Source organism: Neodiprion lecontei, chromosome 7, assembly GCF_021901455.1.
Source record: "Neodiprion lecontei isolate iyNeoLeco1 chromosome 7, iyNeoLeco1.1, whole genome shotgun sequence".
Classification (NCBI taxonomy): Eukaryota; Metazoa; Arthropoda; class Insecta; order Hymenoptera; family Diprionidae; genus Neodiprion; species Neodiprion lecontei.
Genome location: NC_060266.1, coordinates 21,253,523 through 21,279,045, shown reverse-complemented (window position 1 = coordinate 21,279,045; position 25,523 = coordinate 21,253,523). Strand labels below are relative to the sequence as shown.

General features: G+C 39.2%; 1 protein-coding gene across 1 annotated transcript in view; it reads right to left on the bottom strand.

Annotated features, from left to right (window-relative positions):
* Nucleotides 1–5,873: 5,873 nt before the first annotated feature.
* Nucleotides 5,874–25,523, bottom strand: part of LOC107220378 (glutamate receptor ionotropic, kainate 2) — a 45,122-nt gene continuing 25,472 nt past the window's right edge. Inside the window, exons 3-16 of the mRNA XM_015658951.2 lie at nucleotides 21,505–21,660; nucleotides 19,495–19,685; nucleotides 13,562–13,861; nucleotides 12,721–12,840; nucleotides 11,653–11,826; nucleotides 11,059–11,277; nucleotides 10,768–10,983; nucleotides 10,023–10,107; nucleotides 9,787–9,925; nucleotides 9,433–9,570; nucleotides 8,467–8,665; nucleotides 7,907–8,138; nucleotides 7,067–7,350; nucleotides 5,874–6,439 (exon numbers count right to left, since the gene is read on the bottom strand). Of these exons, the coding sequence (XP_015514437.2) occupies nucleotides 6,188–6,439; nucleotides 7,067–7,350; nucleotides 7,907–8,138; nucleotides 8,467–8,665; nucleotides 9,433–9,570; nucleotides 9,787–9,925; nucleotides 10,023–10,107; nucleotides 10,768–10,983; nucleotides 11,059–11,277; nucleotides 11,653–11,826; nucleotides 12,721–12,840; nucleotides 13,562–13,861; nucleotides 19,495–19,685; nucleotides 21,505–21,660 (2,705 nt within the window). The 3' untranslated portion in view covers nucleotides 5,874–6,187. The remainder of the gene's footprint in view (nucleotides 6,440–7,066; nucleotides 7,351–7,906; nucleotides 8,139–8,466; nucleotides 8,666–9,432; nucleotides 9,571–9,786; nucleotides 9,926–10,022; nucleotides 10,108–10,767; nucleotides 10,984–11,058; nucleotides 11,278–11,652; nucleotides 11,827–12,720; nucleotides 12,841–13,561; nucleotides 13,862–19,494; nucleotides 19,686–21,504; nucleotides 21,661–25,523) is intronic.

Here is a 25,523-nt window from a genome sequence, read left to right as displayed (position 1 = left end):
CCCCCCCCCCACCGCCCGTTTTACTCCTCTGCCGGCGCAAGGAGCGGCACTTCGGTCCTCTTGGTCCTGATCCCGATCGTCTGATCTCTTCTTGTTCGCCTTTGCATATCCTCCAGCCAGACGCTCCTTCTCTCTCTTTGCAGACGTCGTTCGATCACCCACGCTAACTTCTTCCCCATAGATGCAGCGTGTGTATGTGTAAGCTGCATGAATTACTATGAATGAGAGGAGATACGCCTCAGACCATATCTGGTGGGATTACATTCAGGGAAGTATCGTCATCGTCCACATTCGGTTGACCTGGAAATCGTTAAACCAATCCAGATTTTTCAACATTAGAAGAGTTGCAGGAGCTTTCGAATTCCGGTTTGCTCGCATTTATTGCACTTTGTCCGGTATCTGTGAAAAGCTCGTATTTTCATTCCGATGCTGAATATCCGCTCAAACGCAGTTTATTCAAAATACACGACAAGTCGGTTATATTGAGAAGCAGAAGTACCAGAACTGTGACGCTTCTCCAATTGTCAGACTGGTAACATCGGACCGTTTTGCTGGTCAAAACTGCGGAGACCTTGACACCGTCTCTCGGATTTGTCGTTAAAATTGAAAGTTCGAAGCACTCCCTGGAGATTCGGTGTTTCGAATCCTTGGTGAGGTCCTTGCCGAAGGAGACATTGCGGCATGGTTAAAGCGAGACGCGGGGTTCCTTTCTGCGCCTGCACAGCTCCTGCTGGTTAAAAACGCGCCAAGAATTTCTACGGGACACAGAACCCATCCGACTCACTGGGATAAGTTTGCCTTCTTATCCCCAAAGGATCAGTCTCCTGACTTTTGTCGGTACGTTTTTCCGCTCGCTTTGAGTAATGGAGGTCTACCGAAATCAATTTCCACTCCAGAATGCTCAACCACTCGACGGGTCTGACGAAACCTAAGACCAAACCTACTCTCTTCGCGTTTGTACATCGCTGGCAATCTTCTCGTATTCATTACTCAAGGATTGATCAGGACGCCGTCCTTTGATCCGCAGGACGCGAATCGTCCTATCGCTTGATTGCATCGGTAGCTGAACAGACCATTTCTAAAACTGTGACGCATCGTCTGTAGACGAGAATTCGATCTTACCACAATCAAATTCGATCTCACTTTTCGTTCACCGATCTTCTCATCACCTTGTCAGCATTGCAAATTAGTTTTCAATCTGAAGCAATACTTATTACTGCCTGTAATTGAACAGCTTTTGGAATCGCACACGATTTGATCTATTTTGAAATTGTTTCATCTGATTTTCACGCATTTTTACTGATGTTTCATGATTTAACGGTAGCTGTGCGAATTCTCGAAGAAACGCTACGATTCCGTGAGATTTTGTTTGGACACTCGGAACTGCAATTCAATCGTACACTCACAATTACGTTTATTCGCTATGATTTTTATCCGTTCTACAATCGATCGTTCAACGGTTACTTCGCAACAGTATTTTAATGAAGAGAATTCGTTTCAGACGAACTTCAAACGCGGTCAGTATACATATTAACCACAACAAAGGTTCTATCAAGAATCGAAAACGGCAGTTGCATACCGGCGAAGTTTGTACGGCATGAGGCGGTGAAGAATCATTATCGGCTTAATTACAACGGTCGCGTAACGAGCGGCAGAAACACAAACGATATCTACTCGCTTATCGGCAAGAGTAATCGCTCCTCGCGCGAGGCCATTTTGAATTCCATCGAAGGTCCATCTTTCAAGGGAGCCGGGCCTAATGCTTTCATTAATTGAAATTAGCGGTATCCTCAACGCTTTGCTTTGGTACCCAACTTTCGGCTTGAAATTCAAGGTTTCGGATCTTCGTCATTTGGCAGTACTTGAAATTGGTCAGGGTCACTTTTCTTTCCGGATCAATTATTGCAAGTTACATGAAGATTTCCACGTTTACTCCATGTTGGTTCGAACATCTCTGTAAGTGTGCTTCCAAGATTATCCCACAACGATTTGTGGGTTTCGGATGCTCTTCAACGTCGATTCGAGTTAACGAACAGCGTATGGATTCCTAGTGAAAGTGGGTAACCGGTCAGGAAACAGGAGAGTTTTCTTTGGAGATTAATTTCAAGTTGCATAAAGATATCTGCTCGATAATGTTTCGCACTTCTCAAGTATGCTTTCAAAATTCTTTCATTGGCTCCTTTTCGCCATCGAACCAATGGTTTTGCAAAATGGACGGACAGCATATCTGGATTCTGGGTGCAACTGAGAGCACGGCCAGTAACAAGACGAACGAGTGATCGCCTCGTAATCGGTTCCATACCATATCTGGTAAAATCCCATGGTGTCCTGTAAAAAATCCCTAACAAATTCAATGACATTACCAGGACATTAAGAATAAAATATTTCCTGTACGCAAGAAAAATTCAAAGACAGTTTCCAGGGACCTTCGAGGGACAAGCAAAATTCAAGGACATTTCCGGGAGCACCGGACATCATGAATCCAGATTCCAGTCGGTCACAGTCGCTGCTATCGAGCCGCAACGGCATGACGGTGAAAACATGGAATGACGCATTCCGGGAAAGTCTGGGAGGTCGGCACTTCGAGTGAGGGTGTGCCATGAGCGTCTTTATTATCTCGTGACCATGCATCGGGTCTGTGGGGTTTCCGTTTGAATTTTGACAGCTCGGAACGGTTTACCGGGGATCGGATGCACGGGCGAAACGGTGGCGTCGTCATCGTCGTCGGTGCGTATAATGTGTGCATATACACACTTGGGCGGCGTAGTTTCTCAAGGAAGCTGGAAAGGCAAACAGGTCATTGTTACTTCTTATGTACGCTCTCGAGAGTTCGAGTTCCGAGCAAACGTATATATATATATACATATACGTATAAATAATAACGCGGGTCTTTTCAAAAGGCGCCGAGACGGTGCTTATCGAGTCAAATAAAGGTGTCAGAAGAGGATTCGGCGTCCTGCAGGACCCCGCTCGGCATAACTCAGCCTCACCTCGGCGGGGGGCAACGGGATTGACTCCAGATCCATCCTCCAGGACCTCCCACGTGTCTCCTGTTTGCACAGGACCCTCCGCCGATGCTGCCGCCTATTCTACTCCTGAATAATTGCCCGCCCTTTTCGGAACTTCCTTGGGTACCATGAATCATTCAAACATCCACCAATACGTATGGATTACATATACGGTGATATACACACACACTCACGTCGAACGGACACCCGCATCGGATGAAAATTTTTCTCTTACTCCAATCAAATCTCGATAGATGGTGAATTTTTCTTTAATTTTACCGTCAAATACACTTTAAATTTTCAACCCGGCTTCGGTCGTTCGGTCAAATTGCTTTGCCTATTTTCCGGCCAACTCCAAGCATCGTAAAATTACCGAAATCAGAATAAAAATTTGCTTGCATCGAATTTTGAATGAAAAGTGTCTAGCACGGTTTCACATTCAAATTCTCTCTCTCAATAGGAAGAAAAGTCTAGTCGGTTAGTTTTAAAGTGTACAAGTCGATGTCAAAGTCTTATGAATTTCATCGAGTTCGTTAGCGATTGAATCGAATTCTCGAATTTTCGGCGTGTTTGGATTGAATTTTTCTTTCTTCTAATCGTCTAAGTAATAGGAGCAATTATGAACCTCTTGTAAGAAAAAATAAAAAAAAAAAAAAGAAACGTGCCAGCAAATCTCTGGATGTGTAGAATGTTTGAGAGTACCGGCAATTTTCTTTTCCCACTTCAATTGAAAGCCGGCTCTGTGACCGGTCGGATTTTCCTCCTGATTTTTCCACTCGTCGAAGTTTCCTCGGCAGCAAGGTGGCCGCTCGAGGCTCTACGGATCGAGTCTCGGGCCGGGAAATAATGCCACAAAGAGGCCGCGTGGCACGAAGCCGAGCCGAGGGGCGAAGGGGGAAGAAAATCCCAAAACCCTGGGGACCAAGGTTCGTTAACACCATTATGGGCAAGTCCAAATATTGTTGGACTGAGCGAAGGACCTACAGCAGCGATGCGATCAGGAGAATTACCGGCACTTCTTTCACCCTCTGCGCGACGCGACTTCGGTCCCTTTCCATAACTCAAATTTGAAAAGCGTCTTATTTTTTTTTTCACCAGCCTTCGGCCTCGGCAGTCCCCCATCTTCGCTTACTGAGAAGTTTTGAGTCAATCACTTTCTCCAATTTACGTGGCATTTTATGCTAGAAACTGACAAAAAAAAAAAAACAGCATAGACACGATGAACTGTACGAAGATCCCTGTTTCGAGTCATTCGAATTGCAATTTTTTTATTTTTTTTCTCCTCATACTAATTTATCTGTATAAGAAGATTTATACTTGAGAAAATAAAGTCCAAGGTATCTATAATATCCTCTACTGGTTTCTAGGTTTATCTGCAATTTCCGTTTTATTTTGCGAAAGGAAAAAAAGTAGAAAATAAGTCAATTAACGCGGCTTAACCGTTTGTGAGTAGAAAACTTGAGAGATTGGAGTGAGAAATAAATAATGTCTGGTAAAAAGAAAACTTGGCAATTACTTCTTTGGAATTAAAAAAGAAACCGGAACCCACTTGAAAAAATCATTTCGATATATATCAACGAAGTATTTCCCAGAATTATGGTTAAAAAAAATTTGCGAATATTGATTTTTTTTTTCTTCTCTTACTACAGAGCAATGAAGAAAGCATTTCGATACAAGTTCGATGGAATAATACTTGAAAACTCCGAGGACTAACTTTTGAGAAAATCCTCGAAGATCAAAGTGATGAAAGAAAAAAAAATAAACAAATAAATTAAAAAAAAAAAAAGTGTCTACATATCCGGACAAAATAAAATGTAATTCGAAACGAGTTGATTGTCATCAAAATACGCATTCCAAAAATTACAACTGTCCTGGCGTATGCATCCACGTGTATAAAAGACGCGCATAACTCAGTTTCAAGGCGCTGGATTGCGGAGCGGTTTTCGTCAAAGGGCTTATCGAAAATATCCTCATACCTCCACGGCGACCGGGTGATTTAGAGGTTGACTTTTGACCCGTTATCTCTTAGGAAAAAAGCATTAATACGTCGAGCCTGAGGGTAATTAATATCAAGTTTGTTTCATGTGTATTTCGTTTCTCTGTCTCTCTCTCTCTCTCTCTCTCTCTCTCTTATCTCACTCTACACGAACCGTCCAGTTTTGATATAATAATACATACCTAAAATAGCTAGACCCGCAGAGCTCGCTGGATGACTTGAAAGTACGAAGCCGCCGATCAAATTTTCAAAACCACAATCGTCTCGAGTTGGAATTTGAACCTCGCGCGTTTTTAAATCTTGACTCACCGCTGTCTGAATGATACAAGATATAAATAAAAAAAAACAAGAAACAACTTTCCTTTTCCATTTTCTTTTCGTTGGCGCGATTTTTCATCGATTAGATGATTAGAAAATGTTTTGTCAGTCGTAAAGAAGAATAAAATTATAATCGTGAGATCTATTAAACGATGAATTTAATTTTCTGGCAAATCTGTTCGTTTTTTTTTTTTCTTCCTTGTTGTTTTCTTCTTATCTCCCAATCCAGCAGCAATTTTTGCAAAACTATTTTCCCTTCATCTACACTAACGCGTATTGTACAGAGCGATGCGATGCTTGTTGCAAGTACGGCTGTCGGATGAAAATGATGTATATATATTATATAAGTCGGCGCTTTTGTAGTCGAGTTTGGTCCATCGCGTTGTGGTTCTCGACCGCAAACTCGTGGTTGACAGATATATTACGGATTATAAAACGCGGGGAAGAATAAACAGGATGCATTGTCTATGGACACCGTAAAATATACAGCAGTATATTACACACCGCCGTATTATGTTCGAGACGATGAAAAAAAAAAAAAAAACGATACAGACAAATGACGCAGCTTTTATTTAATTTCATTTCATACCACACGTTTCCTTTTTTTATTCCTGCCCGGCAGAGTCACCCGACTCTGGTGGGATGCTTAGTCGTTTACTTGTCGTTTGGAATTCCGGAAAGCAAGAAGAAAAAAAAAAAAAATGTAATAAAATAAAAACGTTATAGGTAGCTTCCCAAACCAGACTATAAGATATTGTGTCAGTGTATAAATACTAAATACTATGCGTTATATAATATTTCACGATTACGCTTGAAGCCATTCAAAGTATCAATAACTAGGTCATAATAATGATGAAACGAAATTTCAATTGTTCCTCTGATTTCCAGTTCTGGTATTCGATGTGTTGTCCTTCTCGAACTTGTCGATCATATCGAGCCTGAGGAAGGAACCTACGAGCGACCTGGCAACGGATGCTGCTCTTCCCGGTCCAGCGCCGGTGTGCAAAGCGGAAGTGGAACTCCTGTTGCTGCTCTTTGCGACCTTGACCGGTTTCGTCTCGGCCCAAATATTGATCGCGAATTTAAACTCGGCCTTGAAGGCCTCCCACGGTGTCACCTGGAAATTAATATTGCAAAGGGAGCGGGGTTGAAATTCGAAATTTGAAAAGTTTCGCAAGCGCAAAATTTCGAACTTTTTGTCGGTGAAACTTGAAGGAAAGATATCAAACTTTGGAGAAACAACCAAGTTTCGAATGGTATGAAACCCGACGCTCATAGTTCCAAAAGTGCCAAAATGAGAAAATTAAAAAATTCGTAACGTTGAAATTCCGGATGATCAAAGATTTTCAGTTCCGTGAATTTCTGGCTTGGTGATATTTCACCACTTTGATCTTTCTTTGTTTTGGAATTTCAACATTCTGATTTTCGGTTTTTCTCATTTTTTTTACACCCAATCGTCGAGTAAACCACGCTGTGTGATTGCATTTTAATTTTCGAATTTTGCTCCATCGGAACTTTGCTCAATCATAATTTTAATTTTCTGAATATTGCATTTCGGTACTTTGAGCCGTCGGGTTTCCGACCGTTCGAAACTTGGTTGTTTCTCCAAAGTTTGATATCTTTATTTCAAGTTTCACCACCGAATAATTTGAAATTAGACGCTTTCGGCACTTCAACTCCGCTCCTGGCACAGTAAAAAAGCGACTGCAGCGAAATAAGCCACGCGTTAGCAGACGGGACTGACCATTTCGTCGACGGCGACTTTTCTGACGTTCCAGAGGAACTCGAGGATCGCTACTACGCAAGCTGCCGAAACGCCGCACATCAAAACGAGGAAGACACCACCGACGTTTGCTATACCGAGCTCAAGCTCGTCCGAGTCATCCGTCGCCTCGCCAGTCTTGTTGCATTCTGCTGTCTCTGGTTTTAGGTCTCTCTCCTTCCACCACTTGTCCTTCAACTTTTGCAAGACACCCTGTTCTTGGAGCTTCAGTACCGCCTCGCTGAACAACGTTCTGTACGGTGAGTCTGAAGAAGAAGGGAAGGTGAATCGGAAAAGCGGAGAACAAGACATCAGATGGAGATCTACGCACCAACCATACATCGGAAAAGTACCAACAAAACGTTGGCGAACCTTGGCATTCGATTCAATTCAAGGGTCGAATATTATTCCAAGGTATCCCAGGTCGATCTCTCATATTTGATTTCTGTTGTAATATGTTACAGTAAACTAAAAACCAGTAAACATATTAGCCTACTATAACATATTACAAAATAATCTAAGTCGGCGACATCGACTTGGGATATCTTTCTTCTTACGGCTCTGTACAATAAAATTAGTAAACTGTAAGAAAAACGCGCTGTGAACTTGCATAGCCTATAATTTCATGACGATCTAACGCAATTTGATGTTGCGTTTCCGAGTTGACGAAGAAAATTTAATTTTTTTTTTCTTACCAGGAGAGAATATTACCTACACGAAGATGACGATATGCTAATAGAAAATTCATCGCAACGATTGGCGACAAGCCAACGATTCGGGATCATTGAGTGATGGTTAAAATATAATAATTTTTATCCTTACTCAAAGGCATGGCAATGCCGTATCCTTTGTTGTCTAGAAACCCGCCGATCTGTTCGAGCTTGCAGCTTCTTGCTACGTGGTACTCGATGGAGGTGGACTCCATGATGAAAGCGTACTTGCTGTCTTCGCCAAGTACGCGTTTAACGCCCTCGGCGTTGTCCTTTGTAAAAACACTGGGTCTGGCCTCCATCATAGCAGCCCACATCCGTTGGTAAACCGAGTTGCTCGAATTCTATATTAGGGAAAAAATGGTCACCGTATAATTGATTCGTCACTCCGTCAGCGCGAGAAACATTTATCGCACAGTTTCACAGCGTTTCACCGCATCTGCTGAGTGGAAAAAAAAAGAAAAAAACAACAACAACACGCGGTGTGGACAGTATTCAATATTTTGCAGTGTCAATCTAACACTATTTCATGTCAATCGAATACTACTTGTCGTCAATCCAACACTGTCTGACGTTCAAGTTCCGAATTGACCACGAGAAGTGTTTCATATAGCAGCCCACACCGGTAACCTATTTGGTCTATTTTAACATCGTCAATTTTTTACAGTGTACCTTAAAGAACATGGACGTGGATCCGCCGTCGACAACTCCATACTTGATGGAGGACTGCGTGGCCAGATCTTCGGCGCTGGTTATACTGTCGCCCATTTTTCCGGCGGTCAAAAAGGCGGCCAAGTTCGCGGTGTAGGACGAGGTCATGATCAGGGTGAAGAACCACCACATTCCAGCCACCATGCGGATCGACGGTGCCCTGTGAACGGCCTTAAGTGTCATCAATTCAACGGACATTCAGGCCTGCGTGAGCGTCCAACGGATGTTTCAAGGACGCGAAGGTGGATACGAGGCTCCACCGCAATTACGAGAGTCCTTCACTAATTAGCCGAGCCATGATCGTTGTGTAAACTTTTACCGTATGTTTGTCTTCGGCATTTGAGGGACCGGCATTACCGTCGACGCGACTGACATCGTCTTGGTGCTGCGGTACCACCAACTCGGCTTCGGGACTTCGGACAGCCGCGCTATAGGAGTCGGGTTAACCGAGCGTCACCTGCATGTGCAGGAGCGTGGATACGCCGAGTAAACAAGCTCGGCTGCAGGCAACAAATAGCCGCCGGGATGACACGCTAATAAGTGGTAAGCCGCCTCAAATGCGTCCGGCAAACACACCGTCGTTAAGGTTAATTGTACCTACTCTCTCGCTGACTGGATGAGAACACACGTCATGCTGGGTATATGGACGGGGAAATGATAGGAATCCGAGTATGAGAAGCCGTCTGCATAAGTTGGGTATAAGGTCGCGGTGGTCGCAGATCATGGAAACGAAAATGAATTTGGGGAACAAACAGGTGAGGTCTTCTTCCGGTTCGCGAACGCCAACGGCTTCCGATCTCTTCCGCTGGGTTCTTTGCGATGTTTTGCATCCCGGGAAGCCACAGAGTCAGCTGAGAAGCGTTAATTGCCGGGTGACAGAGAATGGGAAAAGAAAACATCGAAAGAAACCAACAGGCGAAGGCTCACTTCGGTAGAATGTCTGAACCCTGTTGCAGAAGTGATCCGATGCTGAGCCACATCGAGTTCATCAAGTTAAAACTGTTCTCCAATTCTTCAGGGTCCGGATTGCAAGGATGAGGGTTGTCCCACTCGCCCGGAGCGATTCTGAAACCATGTTTCGTCTGTATTTTCATACTCAAGGGTCGAAACTTGAAATTATCGAAATCGAGTTCGACCATTTTGTAGTACATTGCGTCAGTCCGAAGGGTTGAAACTCCAAATAGGTCTTCGAATGTTCGACAATTTTCGGGACGGTTCGTAAATTCTTTTTTCTCGACGACTAAAATCTTTTCTGATATTCGAACATAAAATTTGACCAACCTGGCGAGGAAAAATAATGCGAGGGAAACGGCCAGGTAGGCAGTGGCGACGTAGATCCAGACATCGGTGGTGAACGGGGACAAGAAGGAGAAAAGATCCGGTGGTTTAGTCTCCGGCTTCTTGTGTAATATGCTGATACCTGTATGAAAACGAGATGAGACGGATACGTGAGAGAGCAGGATCGAGAAACCATTTGTAAACCTGAGTAATTTCGCCAGTCGGTTTTACCAACTCACCAAGGTTCATGAAGGGCATTGTAAAGTCGACGGCCGATTCCCGCTGGTGGTTAATTGTCAGATCGCAAATGGCCAAGTCAGCTTCCTGAAATTACGAAGTCAAAACCGTTCAGTGAAACGTATAAAGAGTATCTTACTCACAGGGTGAGGTCACATGAAGTAGGACAGACCGATTTTATCAAATATAATTTGACACACTCTTGGGTCAAAATAAATGCACCGGTATTTCGTCGTTTCAGTGAGTGGGCGCTTGTCAATGAGAATAAGAAAATTTAAAACTTACGGTACATCACATTATCTAACAGATTCCGATTTTTCTCTCCTCCCTATTGAATACCCACCAACAAGAAGGGTATTCCAAGTCGATCTCTCCGATTTGATTTCATTTCTAATATGTTATAGTAGACTAGAAACTAAGCGACACGTATTTTTTTTTATCTGCCAAATCCCCCCTTGACATTCCTTACTTTGGAAGGTGGTTTCACCACCTTAAAGTGTTCAATGGCAGATAAAAAAAAAAAATACCTGTCACTTAGTTTTCAGTCTACTATAGCGTATTACGAAAGGAATCAAATCGGAGAGATCGATCTGGGACACCTTCTTCGTCGGTGAAACGCCGAAACACGAGTTTCTTCATTTTGGCCCAAGAGCACTCGCAAAGATTTTCGTTCAAATCGTCCTGTCCTGTTTCACGACCTTTCCTCATCATTCTCTCTCCATTATTTCTTCTCAAAAATTGACTCACGTGATCTTGCAAGCGCCTGACAAGCCCGTCCCAGGTCTTGTTGACATCGCTGTATGAACCGTAGTTACCGTCGGGCACCAACTCGAACTCGTAATCAAAATTAAGGAGCTCAGATATCGCGTGGATAAGATCGACGCTGTATCCGTAGTATCGCTTCTCTTTGATAACGATACCTTCGTTTGAATCCTTCGGAATTTCCATAAAGTATGGCGGACCCTGTAGACGGACAACATTTAGTCTGCAATTCGGTTCCAGCCGAATGTCTATCAATGCAAGGAGATCCAGACTCACGATTCTTGTTGTAACTTTGTAGCGATTGATCTTAATTTTACTTTCGATGTCATCCTTCCGCTCCTGGGCGGACCGAGTCAGCCTGAATCCTTCATTCTCCTGAATAGCGATGGTCTGGTACCTGTCCAGGTAAAACTCCCACACGTGAATTTGAAACGTTTGCCTCTGTCCGAACTGGTCAAACTCCATCGGACCCGTCAGCTCGTCGACTCGAGTTTCCTAGGTTCAAATTCAAATTAACGCGGGACGCATTCAGTCGGTAAGGAAGGCGACTACCGACCGAAAATTCGATCGGTAACTCCCCATAATGTTCAGACATATTTCCAACTGCGAGAATACTTGCGATCGGCACGAATATCCATGCCTTGAAATATTTCTTCAGAAGTTAAGAAGATCTCAAGAGATGATGAGTGTCGGTAATAGGACCCCCGGTGGTATGCCAACGAATTCACCCGACACATCTTGAGACGAGTTGATAAGACTGTATCTTCTTTACCGACGGTAAGGAAACGAGATATTCTATTCCGATGTCGAATAATCGACCATTGATAAATTACCTCGTGAATCTTACACCCGTTACGTGTTTATACTCACGGAGCGTATCGCCTCGGTCAAATTGCGTCCTGCCGAATATTTTTCCACGGAATTGCAAGCCAGCGGTACTGGCACAAGATCGAATGGTGAATCTGCGTCAATGTTTGCCAAATTCAGCGCGTCCAACGCCTTCTTGAAGAGTAAAAGAGCGTCGTAAAGAAGGGCGTCTTCAACCTGAAATAATTAATGAGATCCGTAAGATATCGAGCTTACTATATTCTCGAGTTTCCACACAAATTCGTGAAATTTGATTTTTTCTCGCCAAAAAGTAATGTAGAAAATTGAAAAAAAAAAAAAAACACAAGAAAAAACAGTGCAACGTTTGCGCGAAAACTATTCCAAGTCGCGATGACCTACGAAAATAATGAATATTTTTATTCCTGCCGCGGTTATCCGCTGAAACTTTTTGACAAGGAACAACAACCCTTTTTTCAAACAATGCGCAGCGTGCACGGAGCGAGATAAAATTTTCCTCTTTTTTTTCATATAATTTCGTCGATGTAAACGTGGGACTGAGGTTAATGAAAAGAAAATTAAGGTGACCGTCAGCTGCTCGTAAGTGCCCCTCGTCGTTCGCCAGGGGTATGAGATGTGTTTCAGCACTGTTGTATTGTGGACTGGAACTCGGACAAAATTGAACAATATCACAAGCCTCGAAACAGTGCCTCGCTTGTTGTCCACCGAGGGATTAATGAAGACATTACCCAGAAATTTGACACGAGACCCGACAAAAATAAAGAGGGACACATCTTTCGGTCGAGAATTGTCGAACGTGGCAAAGAATTTGATATTTTCGCAGAAATGAGATACTATAGTCAAGGTTTCTGTACCAAGATGTATATTGAATAACGAAAATTAATTCATCGAATAAAGGTAAAAACGAAAAAAAAAAAATATGCCAATTATCTTCGTACTCAGGATAACATTGAGCGAGTATCGTTGTACGGGTTAAATGAGAGACACAATTTCGTTTGAAAAGGAAATTATTAACTGCCCGAGGAGACTGTAACGATTGTATTTTTCAATACATAGCTTATTTCACTCGAGTAGTTTTAAATAATTACGAACCCTGATGTCGAGCTTGAGGGCATCTCTCAGTTCGTCCTTTCTGTCTTCCATGAGTCCGAGTCCGGTGATATTAACCGGTGAGTCCTTGAAGTTCTCGATGATCCGATCATCCGGAAAATTCTGTAGAACGGAGAAACAATCGCACCGTGAGAAAACAGAGTCCGAGTCTCAACAGAAGCAGGGTATGAAAACAAAAAAGAAAAAAATAAATAAATAAAAATAAAATGAAAACAAAAACGAAGCTAGAAAAATAGAAAAGCACTGTCAATTCCAGTACATCTGGAGCTGCTTCCGGTGCTTTTATTCTTCTTCGTAGTTCGGAGTATTTTATATAGAGCGTTCAGTTCAAGTATCCGCCCATTTCTTCTCTTCCTTTTTCTTCGATTTTGTTTTTATCTCTTCGTCGCCTGTCTCGATGCTACTCAAGAGATAAGATCAGGAGAAACGAGAAAAAAACACAAAAAAAAAAAAAAAACAAAGAAATAGAGAAACCGGAAAGTTATAGACTGGCTTCCGAGCAGTTTTGTCAAGGCAATGAAAGTCTATTAAGCAACTTATATTTCCCGTCTTCGGATCGATTCATTCTATTCTATTTCGACTCGCAATTTCATTTCTACATACATTACAACGATGACAGTGCAAATTTGAAGATAATACAAACAAATAAATTAACACGTTCCCGTTTTTCTGGTCTCTCTTATCTGATAAACGTAATAACGAAATATAAAGAACGATATTGTAATAAAAGACGAAAAATGGTCAAATAATCGCGAAACACAATTCTGGGCACTTTGAAACTTGAGATTGTGATAATTTACAAAATTTTTCAAAATCCTCCTACCAAGCCGGAAATTATGTAGGTGTAGTAATCCTTCATCAGGTTTACTTGTTTCGCCTGTTCGAGAACAGGTATCAGGTTATCGTACTCGACGTCAAGAAGTATGTTTATATCACGCGACGTCGCGACGTCTTTGAACAAAGAACGGTAATCCGGTCCTTCGCCGAGCTGCCTCACAGTCACCGGATCATCCTGAGGCCCGTGAAGCTTCAGCGCGTCCTGGATCCTCGAGAGACCGTCGTCAGTTTCATAGATCGCGATGAACTGCTTCCAGGGCATCGCCGTTATCAGTGTTGCTATCGCCTGAGGAAGACAACAAGAGACTTCGCGTTATTCGCTACTATAAGATCACGATACGAAACGTAAAATTTTTCGTTTCTCATCAAGAAAAATAGGATTTTCGATTCTTATTGTTGGAAGAAGAAAAAAAAAAAAGAAACGACAATCTGCGTACAATTAAACAAACGGTTCCAAAAAATTGAGACTAAAGTCGGTCGGGCTGAATTTTAATCGAACAAGTTTTGTAACAAGTAAAAAAGCAACATTATGAGTAGTGTTCTAACGTATATATTAGCGTTATTTTACTTCATTATTTTTATTAAAAAAACGTACCTTTCGTCTCATTTTGATCAATCTTAAATGGCTCAAGTTGTCTCTGAATGAATTCTCGAATAATAAAAAAAAAATAAAACAAAAATTGCCCAAGATGAAATTCTGTTTTTAGTTATTCATCTTCACGTAATTGCGAAAAAATTTATAAATACAAGCTGCGTGTAAAATCGTGATGGATTAAAATTGATAAATTTGTGTCGCTTTGTGGAAAATTCGTTTTGAGAAAGTTGGACTAACAATAAATCCATTTACACGGGAAATGAGTCTCAATTCGTTAGAATTCCGTTATAAAAAATACGAAAGAACAAACGATTAAAAACAGGCATTTGTCCGTTTAATTTTCTTCTTCACATATCGAGGAGATTTTCTTTCCAATTAAAATTCATATCAATTTAACCGTCAATTTCTCAATTCCAACCACGCTCGATCTTGTCGTATTTCATTCGTCCGATTGTCATTTGACGAATCTTTGCAGATTCAACGATTATGAATAAAACACACAGTTACATGCATAGAGATAGAGTAAATATAAATCATGAATATTATCACGGCTTTCAGCTATATTTTATATCCGATATAGCGGCGAGTAAATTTTTTCCTCTCTCGCTCTATCTCTGAATGAAAATTCGAAAGAAAAGAAAAAAAAAAAAATTGAAAAAATTGAAAAATTGTAAAGTAAAATTTTCCTCAGTCGACAGCTATATTATGTTGTTAACTCGCTTGCATCCCTCGTCACTCTCAAAATTCATACCAGATATAATACATAAAGGTTCTATCATGTACGTGAATTCTGGCATGTGTTATAACGTACATACAGTTGTGTATACATATGTATATGCGTACATACGTATACATGTATAAATTCATGCAGCTCTCTCGCGGATAATTTAATCCGTCGATTTCAACTGGAAACCAGAGCACTTTGCTTCTACGCGCAAGGGTGGAGATATTGGCGAATAAAATATACGTATGTAGAGAAAAAAAAAAATTCTAGCTATTCGAATTTTTTTTTTTTTCTTTACTTTTTCGTTTTTTTCATCGATTTTCACGAGTCGCGTGTTACGGTTTGAACTGAAACTTGAGGTATGTCCACGTATATTTCATTGGAAAGCTCGAGAGAACATATTTATCAGAATCACAAAATTATCTGATATTATATTTCAGCTTGAATCAGTTTTCAGGATTGCTGAAAAGAAGTCTATAAATATTTCGTTTCGATTCTATTCAAACGGTAATTTTACAATCTCCAAAATACCACCAATTGAGACAAAATACGTTTTGAAAAATACGTGTCGCGACCTCTGTTCGTCGATATAAGAGCCGATCGTACTTAATTCTGACACGCATCGATAAATTTCAATGGTTCTTACGAACGGTAAGAAAGAAAAATAAAAATCTGACGATTTTACAAAAAACTTTTCATCACCTACCGTTGAAAATTGTTTTGTTTGTAAGAGAATTGGTTTACAGACATTTTTATATCAAAGAATTTTCGTAAAAAAATTATTCTCTTCGATTCTGTTTCACAGGAAATAAATTTCTTCATTTTCAATTCCACACGTTGATTCGCGAACGATTTTACTTTGTTTCTTTATTTTTTTTCTTTCTTCTTCTTGTTCCTCTGCGATACTAAGAAGATATTCGGTGTCAATTTTGGCTCGTTTCCGACATCCCGAGGACATTTACACCTACGATACAGTTATCATACAAGTATATATAACACACGTGTACACATGTACCCATACGTATATATTACATATATACATATATGCGAACATTTGCGAAAATTCCGATTACAATTTTATTGGCCGATACGGACGGTTTTACAGCTCTCGAGTAATCGAGGAAACGACCGTGGCGAGGTGGGGGCGAGGCGGGGGAAAAATGTTGAAGAAAAAACAAAAGTTGGAAAGCTGAGTACGTCGCCTCGGATTTAATTAAATCCCTTACACCGTGTAGGTACAGCTGAGCGTGAGGTTGGTCGAAAAAAGGATAGAAGAAGAAGACGAAAGAAAAAAAAAAAAAACTGCGCTAACGCAGCCGCGTCGATCGGCTTGGAAGTGGATGAAAAAAAAAAAAAAAAAAAAGCCAGCGAGAATACAAAAAAAATCAGACGGCGTAGTTTCTTTTTCTCACGTGCTAATCCGGCCGTTCGAGGGGTAAAAACCACCCCTAAAATTGACCCGAAAAAAATAAGGGATGCGGATATTACCGCCCAGTTTGTTTTATCAAAATAGTTTCGCGTCGTTCCTGAGATGGCCTTTAAAAAAAAAAAACAGAAAAAAACAAATAAATAAATAAGAACAACAACAAACAACGATTCTTAGGGCTGAGCTTCAGGAGTGGTTTTTACCTCTTTGAACGATTAAGCTCGCGGGTCAAAAAAAAAAAAAAAAACACGTAACCGATGTTTTTTCCTGTGCTGAAACTTGTCGCGGAATGAAAAAAAAAAAAGTCTCGTAAGAAACTCGCGGTAAACAGAAAATCAGCATCCCTCCGCAGTTACGAGACATAAGATTATTGGCCTGTTTCTACTGAATCTTATATATATACGAGTATATATATATATATCTCATATCAGCTAGATGCCTCTTATCTCCTGTTTAGTCGTAAAATTCCTCACGTTTGACTCACTCAGAGATAACTCGCGATAAAATTGCGGGCACGTATATATATATATATATATATATATAACAATGCACGTAACTAGGGTGGACTGGGTTTTTTTGTTACCGAGAGGAAAGACTTATACTGTGTGCTTTCTGAATTGATTACGTTTTATTAGGATATGATGTAAAAATCCGCGTAGACAACGACAACAACAACAATAATAATAACAATAACAACAACAACGAAACGATTAATACGGTTCGAAAACTGTGATTCAATGTGATCGTAATTGGTTGTATGAAAAAAAAAAAAAAAAAAAAACCGATTATCAATAAATAACTTTACAACAATTGAATCGAATGGTATGATTATTTTTCTTGAATGAATCTTGCTTCATTTTCGTTTTCAATAAATTTTTTTGGCAAGACGTAAGACGAATTTTCACATTCAAACACTTATCTTGGAATTATCGTTGTTTTTTATTGTCGTATTATTTGTTCAAATAATTGTTAATCTTTCTTTTTACCGGACTGTACGGGCTGTACGAGTACCTAAGTCGAGAAGTATAACAATTGTAAACAAGATCGTCCGAGTCTTTATGTGGCACCGTGAATTTTATCGTAGGGCTGTTACCGTTGTACAGACCCGGTTTTATATTGAATCACGACAGGTTTGATGTAGTCTCAATCGTTTCTTCAACGAAATAAAGCCGAGCGTTAAATCGACGATATAAACATTCCGAACCGACAAAATCGTCGCATTGAAACGCACGAAACGTCGAGAAGCGAAAAGAAGCACGCGGATTTGTTTTGCCGATAAAAAAATTAAACGACATCGAAGACTTTCGAAACGTCTGAAAATTCTTTTACTTTTCAAATTTTCGTAATAATGCAGATTAAACGATATAAAAAGTAACGAAATAAGCTCAGAGATAGACTGAAAATTTCGTTTAAAATTTCATTCACATAAACCGAGATGTGTGCGAATTTAAAAAATTGCCCACTCGTATTTTCATTCGCTACATTGAACTTTTTTTTTTTTTTTTCTCACCTGTTCTGTCAAACGTTGCCATCCGCTATTGTGTTTCCTTGATCGTTATAACGCGATGGCTTGCGAGAAAGAATATTTCCACAATATTCACAGACATTACGTAATATATATTTACTCAGCACGGTGTATAAGAATTTTTCCTAAAAGCTTCTGCGCCATTATGCGAGGTAATTTTTGACGTGAGCTGGTAATCGCTATTTAACGACAGGAAGGCATAACGGAGGTTCGGTAATTTGCCCTGATTTTTTTTTTTTTTTTTTCCAACATTACTTTTCACCTCAGTTCTGTCTTTTGTTTTTTTTTTTTTACTTCTCCTTGTCAGTTTATTTTCCTTTTTTTTTTTTTTCTTCCAGCCAATTTCACAAAGATTTATAAAAGCGCCCAAACCTCCAGGAGTCGAAACGAACGAATGAATGAAGGACGAACGAACGAAACGAACGGGTAATTTCGGGAGCTTCGAAAGCAAGTAAATTTGTCAAAATATATATTCAAAGTACTTTACGTTACGCGTGAGTTGAGTGAAAATCAAATTAAAAATATTGACGTACGACGGTGGAAGGAGGGAAAAGGATAAAAGGAGGAAAAAGAAAAAATAAATATTATAACGATCAAATAAATAAATAAGGTGGACGTATAAAACGAGCTGAGTTTGTGCAGTGGCTCGGAATTTTCGCTCGTCATTGCAATTATAATATTACCAAATATTCAAATTCCGGAACAATGAGCCCTCGTCTCTTGAAATTTGGCGAATATAGGGTGAAAGAAAGGTGAGAAGAGAGACTGGCAGAGAGAGAGAAAGAGAGAGAAAAGTGAGTATATTTATAGGCGTTAGATTGCATGTAATATTCAACGATGAAAACAGGAAAGTCTTTTCACATTGTTAACTTAAGATCTTTGACTACTGAAAATATCCCATTTTTACTAATTCTTTCTCTCGAAAGAATCTTGTTCGGGCAATAATTTGGTTCTAGAACAGTGCAAGGGTAATGTTTATTGAATTTGTATCAGGTATAGAATCGAAACGTTGGTAAAAAAAAATTTACTTACAATTAATTAGGATCGGAATAAAGAACCTTTGAAAATAAGTTGCAGATCAAATGTTAAAGGAAGGAGAGGGGAAATCGATTTTTACCACAACGGACGATTGAAAGTTCAAACATGTTCGTAAATAAATTCGTCCATTAAAAATGAAAAATTGCGTATCGAAAATGTATTTCCAAATCACAATTGGAAACAACGAGAAAGACGAAAATTAGGGAATCGAGTAATAAATTGAGTTGTGAGAAAGTTTTGAACAATGAATTATAACATGATCTGAAACTAACTCCAGTAAGGAAAAATTGTTACGAAAATAGTTTGTAGGTACAAAAATTTTCCAATGGAATTAGTTAAGAAAGAAACTCTAAAGAAAAAAAAAAGAAATGAAAGTAAAGAACGTTTGATAAATTACAGTTTAAAAACGATAACCTTGAAAAACAATTAAAAAAAAAAAAACTGCCTATTTTTTGCCAAACGATTCATGGAACATCCGTGGAAAAAAATTCCGTCTCTTCCTCCTCCTTATTCCCTACGATAAATCAAGCGTATAAAATACTTTCAAGGTAACGCGCTAAGAAAGCCAGCGATTCAACGATTGTGTTCAGTCGTTAATTTGTTGAACCAACCTCGGAAACGTTTTTGCCAGGTGGATAAACGTTGATGGTTGTTGACTCGAGCTCTGATTCCTCGACTGGTCGCCAGGCATACTCGATGTGAGGTACATCGTGATGAGCCGCGATACTTGCGACCACGGATCTCGTGTACGCACTTTTTGGTCCGAATATTGCAGCGACACCTTCGGCCAGTAATTCGCAGGCTGAAACGGTCGGTTATCAAAAAATTAAACAAGCACCGGTGAAAAATCCCACCCGAAATTAGTCTTAGATCGGCTGCAAAATTGTATCGAGCGCGTGAGAAATTTTATTTTTACCATAGTAAGACAAAAGTAATTGGGTGTAGTTATGAAAATTTACTAGTTGATAAATGAGGAAAATATCTGTTGAAAAAGTTGTGCAAAAAATCTTCGGTGAAACTGAAAAGGAACGTACAATTTATAGGTGAAATATGAGAATTGCTTAAGTTCTGGATAGATTTTTTTTTTTTTAATTTTTAGTTTAATTATATTACACTCTTCCAAGATTTGATTGGATTCGTTTTTTGTTTCGCTCAATCTGTTGACTACTACTTTCTTGAAATTCGTTCACAAAATTTATGTTTCTGTTGAGAAAATTGCAGTTTCGAAATGGAGAAATAAAATATTACGAAAATACTCAGTTGCAATTAGATGAAATAACGTGAATTTTTCATTTCTTTAACGTTACTCGTGACATTTTGTTGGGGTTAAGAGAAAACAAAAAAAAATAACCAATTTTCCTGTATTTCAAAAATCATGATATTTTTTACATTCTCTTTGATTAATTTTCATCGATTACTGCGATATGCTGAAGAAGCCAAACTGATTTTATTCCAAAAAATCTCTGACCTCATTTTTAGGATCCAGAAATTCGTTTTTCTATTGAAAAATGAAATTCTTCCCAAAAAACAATGAAACTTGTTATTATTTTCTGAATTTTACAAGTCTCACGAAATTCTTTATCGTCGGATAAAGTCACAGTTAAATGGTGTACTACAGAAAACATTAATGCGTCGAAGGGAAAGCCGAACGACTTTGAAAATTGGAGTTCGAACGACACTTTCTCTCAATAAAAGCTCGAGTAGCGAACAACGTGCAAACGATCTTACGATTCTAAGTTCTGCAAGTATACCAATCGTCGTAAATCATTTTCCTAAAACTAGTATATTGAGTTTGAAAATTTTGTATAGGGTATTACAGGAGAAATACGTGACTTTCAGACTAATTATGTATACAATTGAAAACGAAAAAACGCGGTGCAAGCTTTTCCTGAATTGGTGCAAATGACGAAAACCTCGTGATCAGGTGAAATTCTGTCGGTGTTTAGGTAAGCTTGAGGACAATGAATCCGAGACGTCAAATTTTTTGCACTAGACAGTTACGTTGGCAACACTGAGAAGCCCACAGAGCCACAGGCGGCCAAGCGCGAAACAAACTCAATCTCAATAAACGTAACATAACCTATGACCGTCGAATCTAACCTTGGAATACGTGTCAATTCAACAAATCATTATCCCCGCGGTATTCTAACGTTACATTCGACGGTCATAGGTTATGTTACGTTTATTGAGATTGAGTTTGTTTCGCGCTTGGCCGCCTGTGGCGCTGTGGGTTTCTCAGTTTTGCCAACGTAACTGTCTGGTGTAAAAAATTATCCGTCTCAGATTCATGGTCCCCGAGTGTACTTGTTAAAAGAAAAGAAGAAGAAAATTGGGATTGATAAAAAAAAAAGAAAAGGAACCACTCGGAGGCAAAAGTGAGGCTTGAAAAAGTAAAATGTACTCCCCCCTCCCTCCCCTTCTTCGCAGCACTTGTAAGAAAGTAACAAAACGCAAAGAGCATTGGGGTAAAAAGTTCGATATTTCGCAGCGAGGTGAGATCCGTGATATCGTTGAACGTCGCTATGACGACAGGCATTGTTTCGAATATTTTCAGGTCCGTTTAATATACCGGGTGACAAATTGTCCCTGTTGTTGTTCGGGTTTTGTATTAATTCACTCACCGGCAGCGGCGGCACCCATTCCATCGGTATCGATTTCCACCGTTTTTATAATCGGTTCCAGGTCAAATTGACCGGTGGTTCGATGCATCCGTATTTGCTTTACGGCATGATGCAACACCGCAGTTTCTACTTCCCCATTACCGTGAAATATCGCACCTGAAATCATAAGTGATGGATTTTTTTTATTCATCAATTTTACATCGATAAATTCAGCTTCAAATTATTCTCTTCTGAGAAAAACGTCGACGTTTTTTTTTTTTTTTTTTTTTTTTCGTTTAATCCAATTTTCAATTTACTGTGTATTCATTCGATGTTGCAAAATTTCAGCGATATACGTCTCATCTTAAATTAACATCTCGCCAATAGTTGTACAATTTTTTGCAAAACATATTTCTCGAGGAATAAAAACGTTATTCAACTTTTCAATCCGAATTTCCAGAGGCTACAAAAAAAGTGGAAAATACGGTATTGAATATCCGTACTCGAGGCGTTAATTTCAGGGGAACAACCTTACAACCGAAAACTTTCTTGCGGAGGGTGAATTACAAGGAGGGTGAAACAAAGTCGTGAAAGTTATTTTTCATTTTTTTTCCATCAAAGTTTGTATTTCCGCGGGTTTGTTGCGCGCACATTTATTTTGCAATCCTTAAAACCGTTCGTCTGTTCAACGCTATTCGAATTTCTTTGAAACATATGCAATGTAATCAGTTTATTTCTACACTTGTGCGGAAATAAATTCAAATTACAATCTGTTTGCAATGATTTCTCATTTCTGTACCGTAATGCATTACCGAAATTTAGTTTGAGGCACACTAAATGCAATTTTAAATTCTTGGCAGGGATCGGCGATTGGGAGAGATTGCATAATAATCAAGGGAATTGATGAATCAGGACCATTTAATATCGCAAAAGTTACATTTACCGTTCAACAAATATCGCGTCGAAATGTGAAATTCATTTGACCCGATGAATTAGTTTCATCAATCGTGATTCATTGTTGAATCTTCTACCCAGTCGTTACTGAAAATATATATTTTTTTTTTATCTCTCTCCAAAATCAACGGATTAAACAGACAAACTTTAGATGGAGAAAATTGAGTTATTAATAAATTTAAAAATAGGACGTTATTGGTAGTATTTTTTCTGTAGAAATCGTATTGTTTGTCTTTTTTTTTTTTTTTATCAATTATGCTCCGTTTTATTAGTTTCTGGTTCCTCTAAATGGATAGAAATTGGCAAGGGTTTAATCAGTTTTGTAATCCGTTGTACATACGTCATGTAATCTCATGTGATATCTGTAATTTATCGTAATCGTTCGTAATCCTTTCACTCTCTTTGTATTCGCCATGTTAACCTTATAATCCTTGATATTCCTTGTAATTTTTGCAATCACTTGCAATCGTTTTGTAATCCTCGTGATCTATTTGCAATCCGTGTAATTTTCTTGTAATTTTTAGCAATATTATCGTAACATTTGTAATCTTTGCCACGTCTCTGGAACTTCGGTAATTATTGTCATGTCTTTGTAAGCCTTGTAATATTTTTTTCAACCCGTACAATGTTCTGGTAATCCTTGTAATGTTTGATGTCCACAGAATCTTTTCAATATCTTTGTAATCTATGTAATCTCTTTGTAATCCCTGCAATCCTTTGGCAATCAATGTAATCGCAGTCGGCGTAAGCCAATTTTATATAGTAATAAATAATAAACCCCTCGGAATTTGGTTTATTTACAAAAAATATACTTTCAACGCAGGGTAAAGAATTTCCAATGGTGCAAATCACGTGTCGGGCGTACAAACTTCGTTGTTTATTAGTTCCTCTGGCTCTTTCGACCGCTCTTTTGCCTTTCGCATCTAAGCCCTAGCTCTCTGTCTCGTTACCGCGTTGCTCACATAGAGCGAACGTGCAAACACAGTCCACCCGCACCGGTTGCGTAATCGTCTGTACATGTATAAATTGTAATTATTCCACGACACGGGGACGAATTATTAGTCTAGCGTATATATACTCCATCGTTCCGGAATTCACGGGGTAATAAATTTTCCAATATCGGTAAGCCTGTAACCGTGTAACTCGCCATTGTTTGCGGATGAAAAAATTACGCGAACGGAAAAAAAAAAAAAAAAAACAAAAAATAAAAAAAACAACTTGGATGAAATTATTTCAGTTCGCGTTATTTCCGCAAAGATTGCACAAGTATTACACGCGTCGCAAAGAGATTGCAAGTATTACAAGGATTCTACGGACAGCAAAGGTTACAAGGATTACCAAAGGATTTCAAAGATTACAAGGATTACAAAGACATGCCGATAATTACAAGGATCCCAGAAACGGCGAGGATTTTACAATGATTCACTTGTTATTTCGGCATTACGCGGAATGTGAAAGAATTTCGTTGACTTGTCATAAATTTTATACCATTTTGCTTTTGATGTTCGATAATTTTATCCTCGATGATTCGGTAAAATTTATGAAACCACTCGAAACGCAGGTCCTTTGTTTTTTTTTTTCAGTCACTTCGTGTCTTCAAATTTGAATAAAAACTTTACGTTCACATTTATAACGTATTCTTGATCTGACAGCGTTTTATGAAGTATTTTGTAAAACAGTAATCAGAAAATTGGAGAAAGAAAAAAAAAAAAAAATCATCCAAAGTTATACTTCCGAACCGAAATTAATATCTGTGAATAAAGTTTGTTGGAAATTTCTATGATTTTTTCTCTTTCTTTCTCTTCTGCAATATGTATCATGAAACCATCAAATCACATGTAATAAAAATATCCAAGAAAGTTGACGCGAGTCTCGCGTCCCGAAAGACGAATAGCATCTTGAGAATGATACGAGCGGGAATATATCACAAAAATAGGTTATATAAATAATTTTTGTCACACAGCACAGGTCTATGATATATATATATATGATAAGTACATACATTAAACTATATATATGTCAGAAAATCCAACATTATATCCTGCACCTAGGTATCGCATATTAATCTCCGAAGTCGCAAACTTTTTCTATCTTTCTTTTACCACTTTTATCTCTCGCAGGTACGAAAAAAGGGTGGTAAGTTTTTTTCACCGTCCAACCATCCATACATCCATTTTAAAAAAAAAAAAAATTTTCCCCCGCCTCACTTCAATTTCGAATATTATTGTTCTTCTCCGTGATGCCTATGATAAAAATTTCTCAAAGTCAGACAGAGACGAAAGTGAGAAATGATTGCGAGCCGAGAATGTATACAGAAAGAAAAGAAATAGAAAAGAAACTCTCCGAGCTCATCCAATCTATGTCCGCAGGGCTTGGTTAAAAAATATTTCTTGGAAGTATTTGATTTTGAAAAATATCATCATCTCGGCAAGTTCATCTTCGTATGGAATTCGGTTGACGAATAGAAAATAAATAAAGAAATGAAAAAATAAGCGACGGACAAGATGATAATAAATTATCAGAGAAATATTTTCAAATTTTACAATACGCTGTTCGGTGCAAATTTGAATTTCACGATGATAAAAATTGGCAGAAGAAATATGGAGCAATGTGAAAATTGAAAAAAAGGTATGACCGTTTTTCTTAATTATTATTATTCGGGTTTGGTGATTTAGGTGATCGATTATATCACGAATTCGTCGTAATATTCAGTCGGTAAGACAGTATTTCGCACTCATGCCCGTTATCACAGGCGTCTGCATTTCAATTTCCGGTATGCAATTTCAGAGATAGAGACAGAGAGAGAGAGAGAGAGAGAGAGAGAGAAAGAGCGAGAGAGGGAGGGAGGAGGCTGCAGTTTGCAACTACACGTTCGGATAAGGGTGAGATAGGATCGTAGAGCAACGTTGACCCGAAAACTAGGCACTCGGGTTTCGGTGAAACAGCACGCCGCGAATAATCTGCGCCGCTGTATGTCTTCATCAGCGAGAATATGCAGAGGTTGCCTATCTGCCGAGAACAGACAAATTCTCGTCTGTACTTTCTCTCGATACGGAAGAAAATTCACGTCGCTTCGATTTTATTTT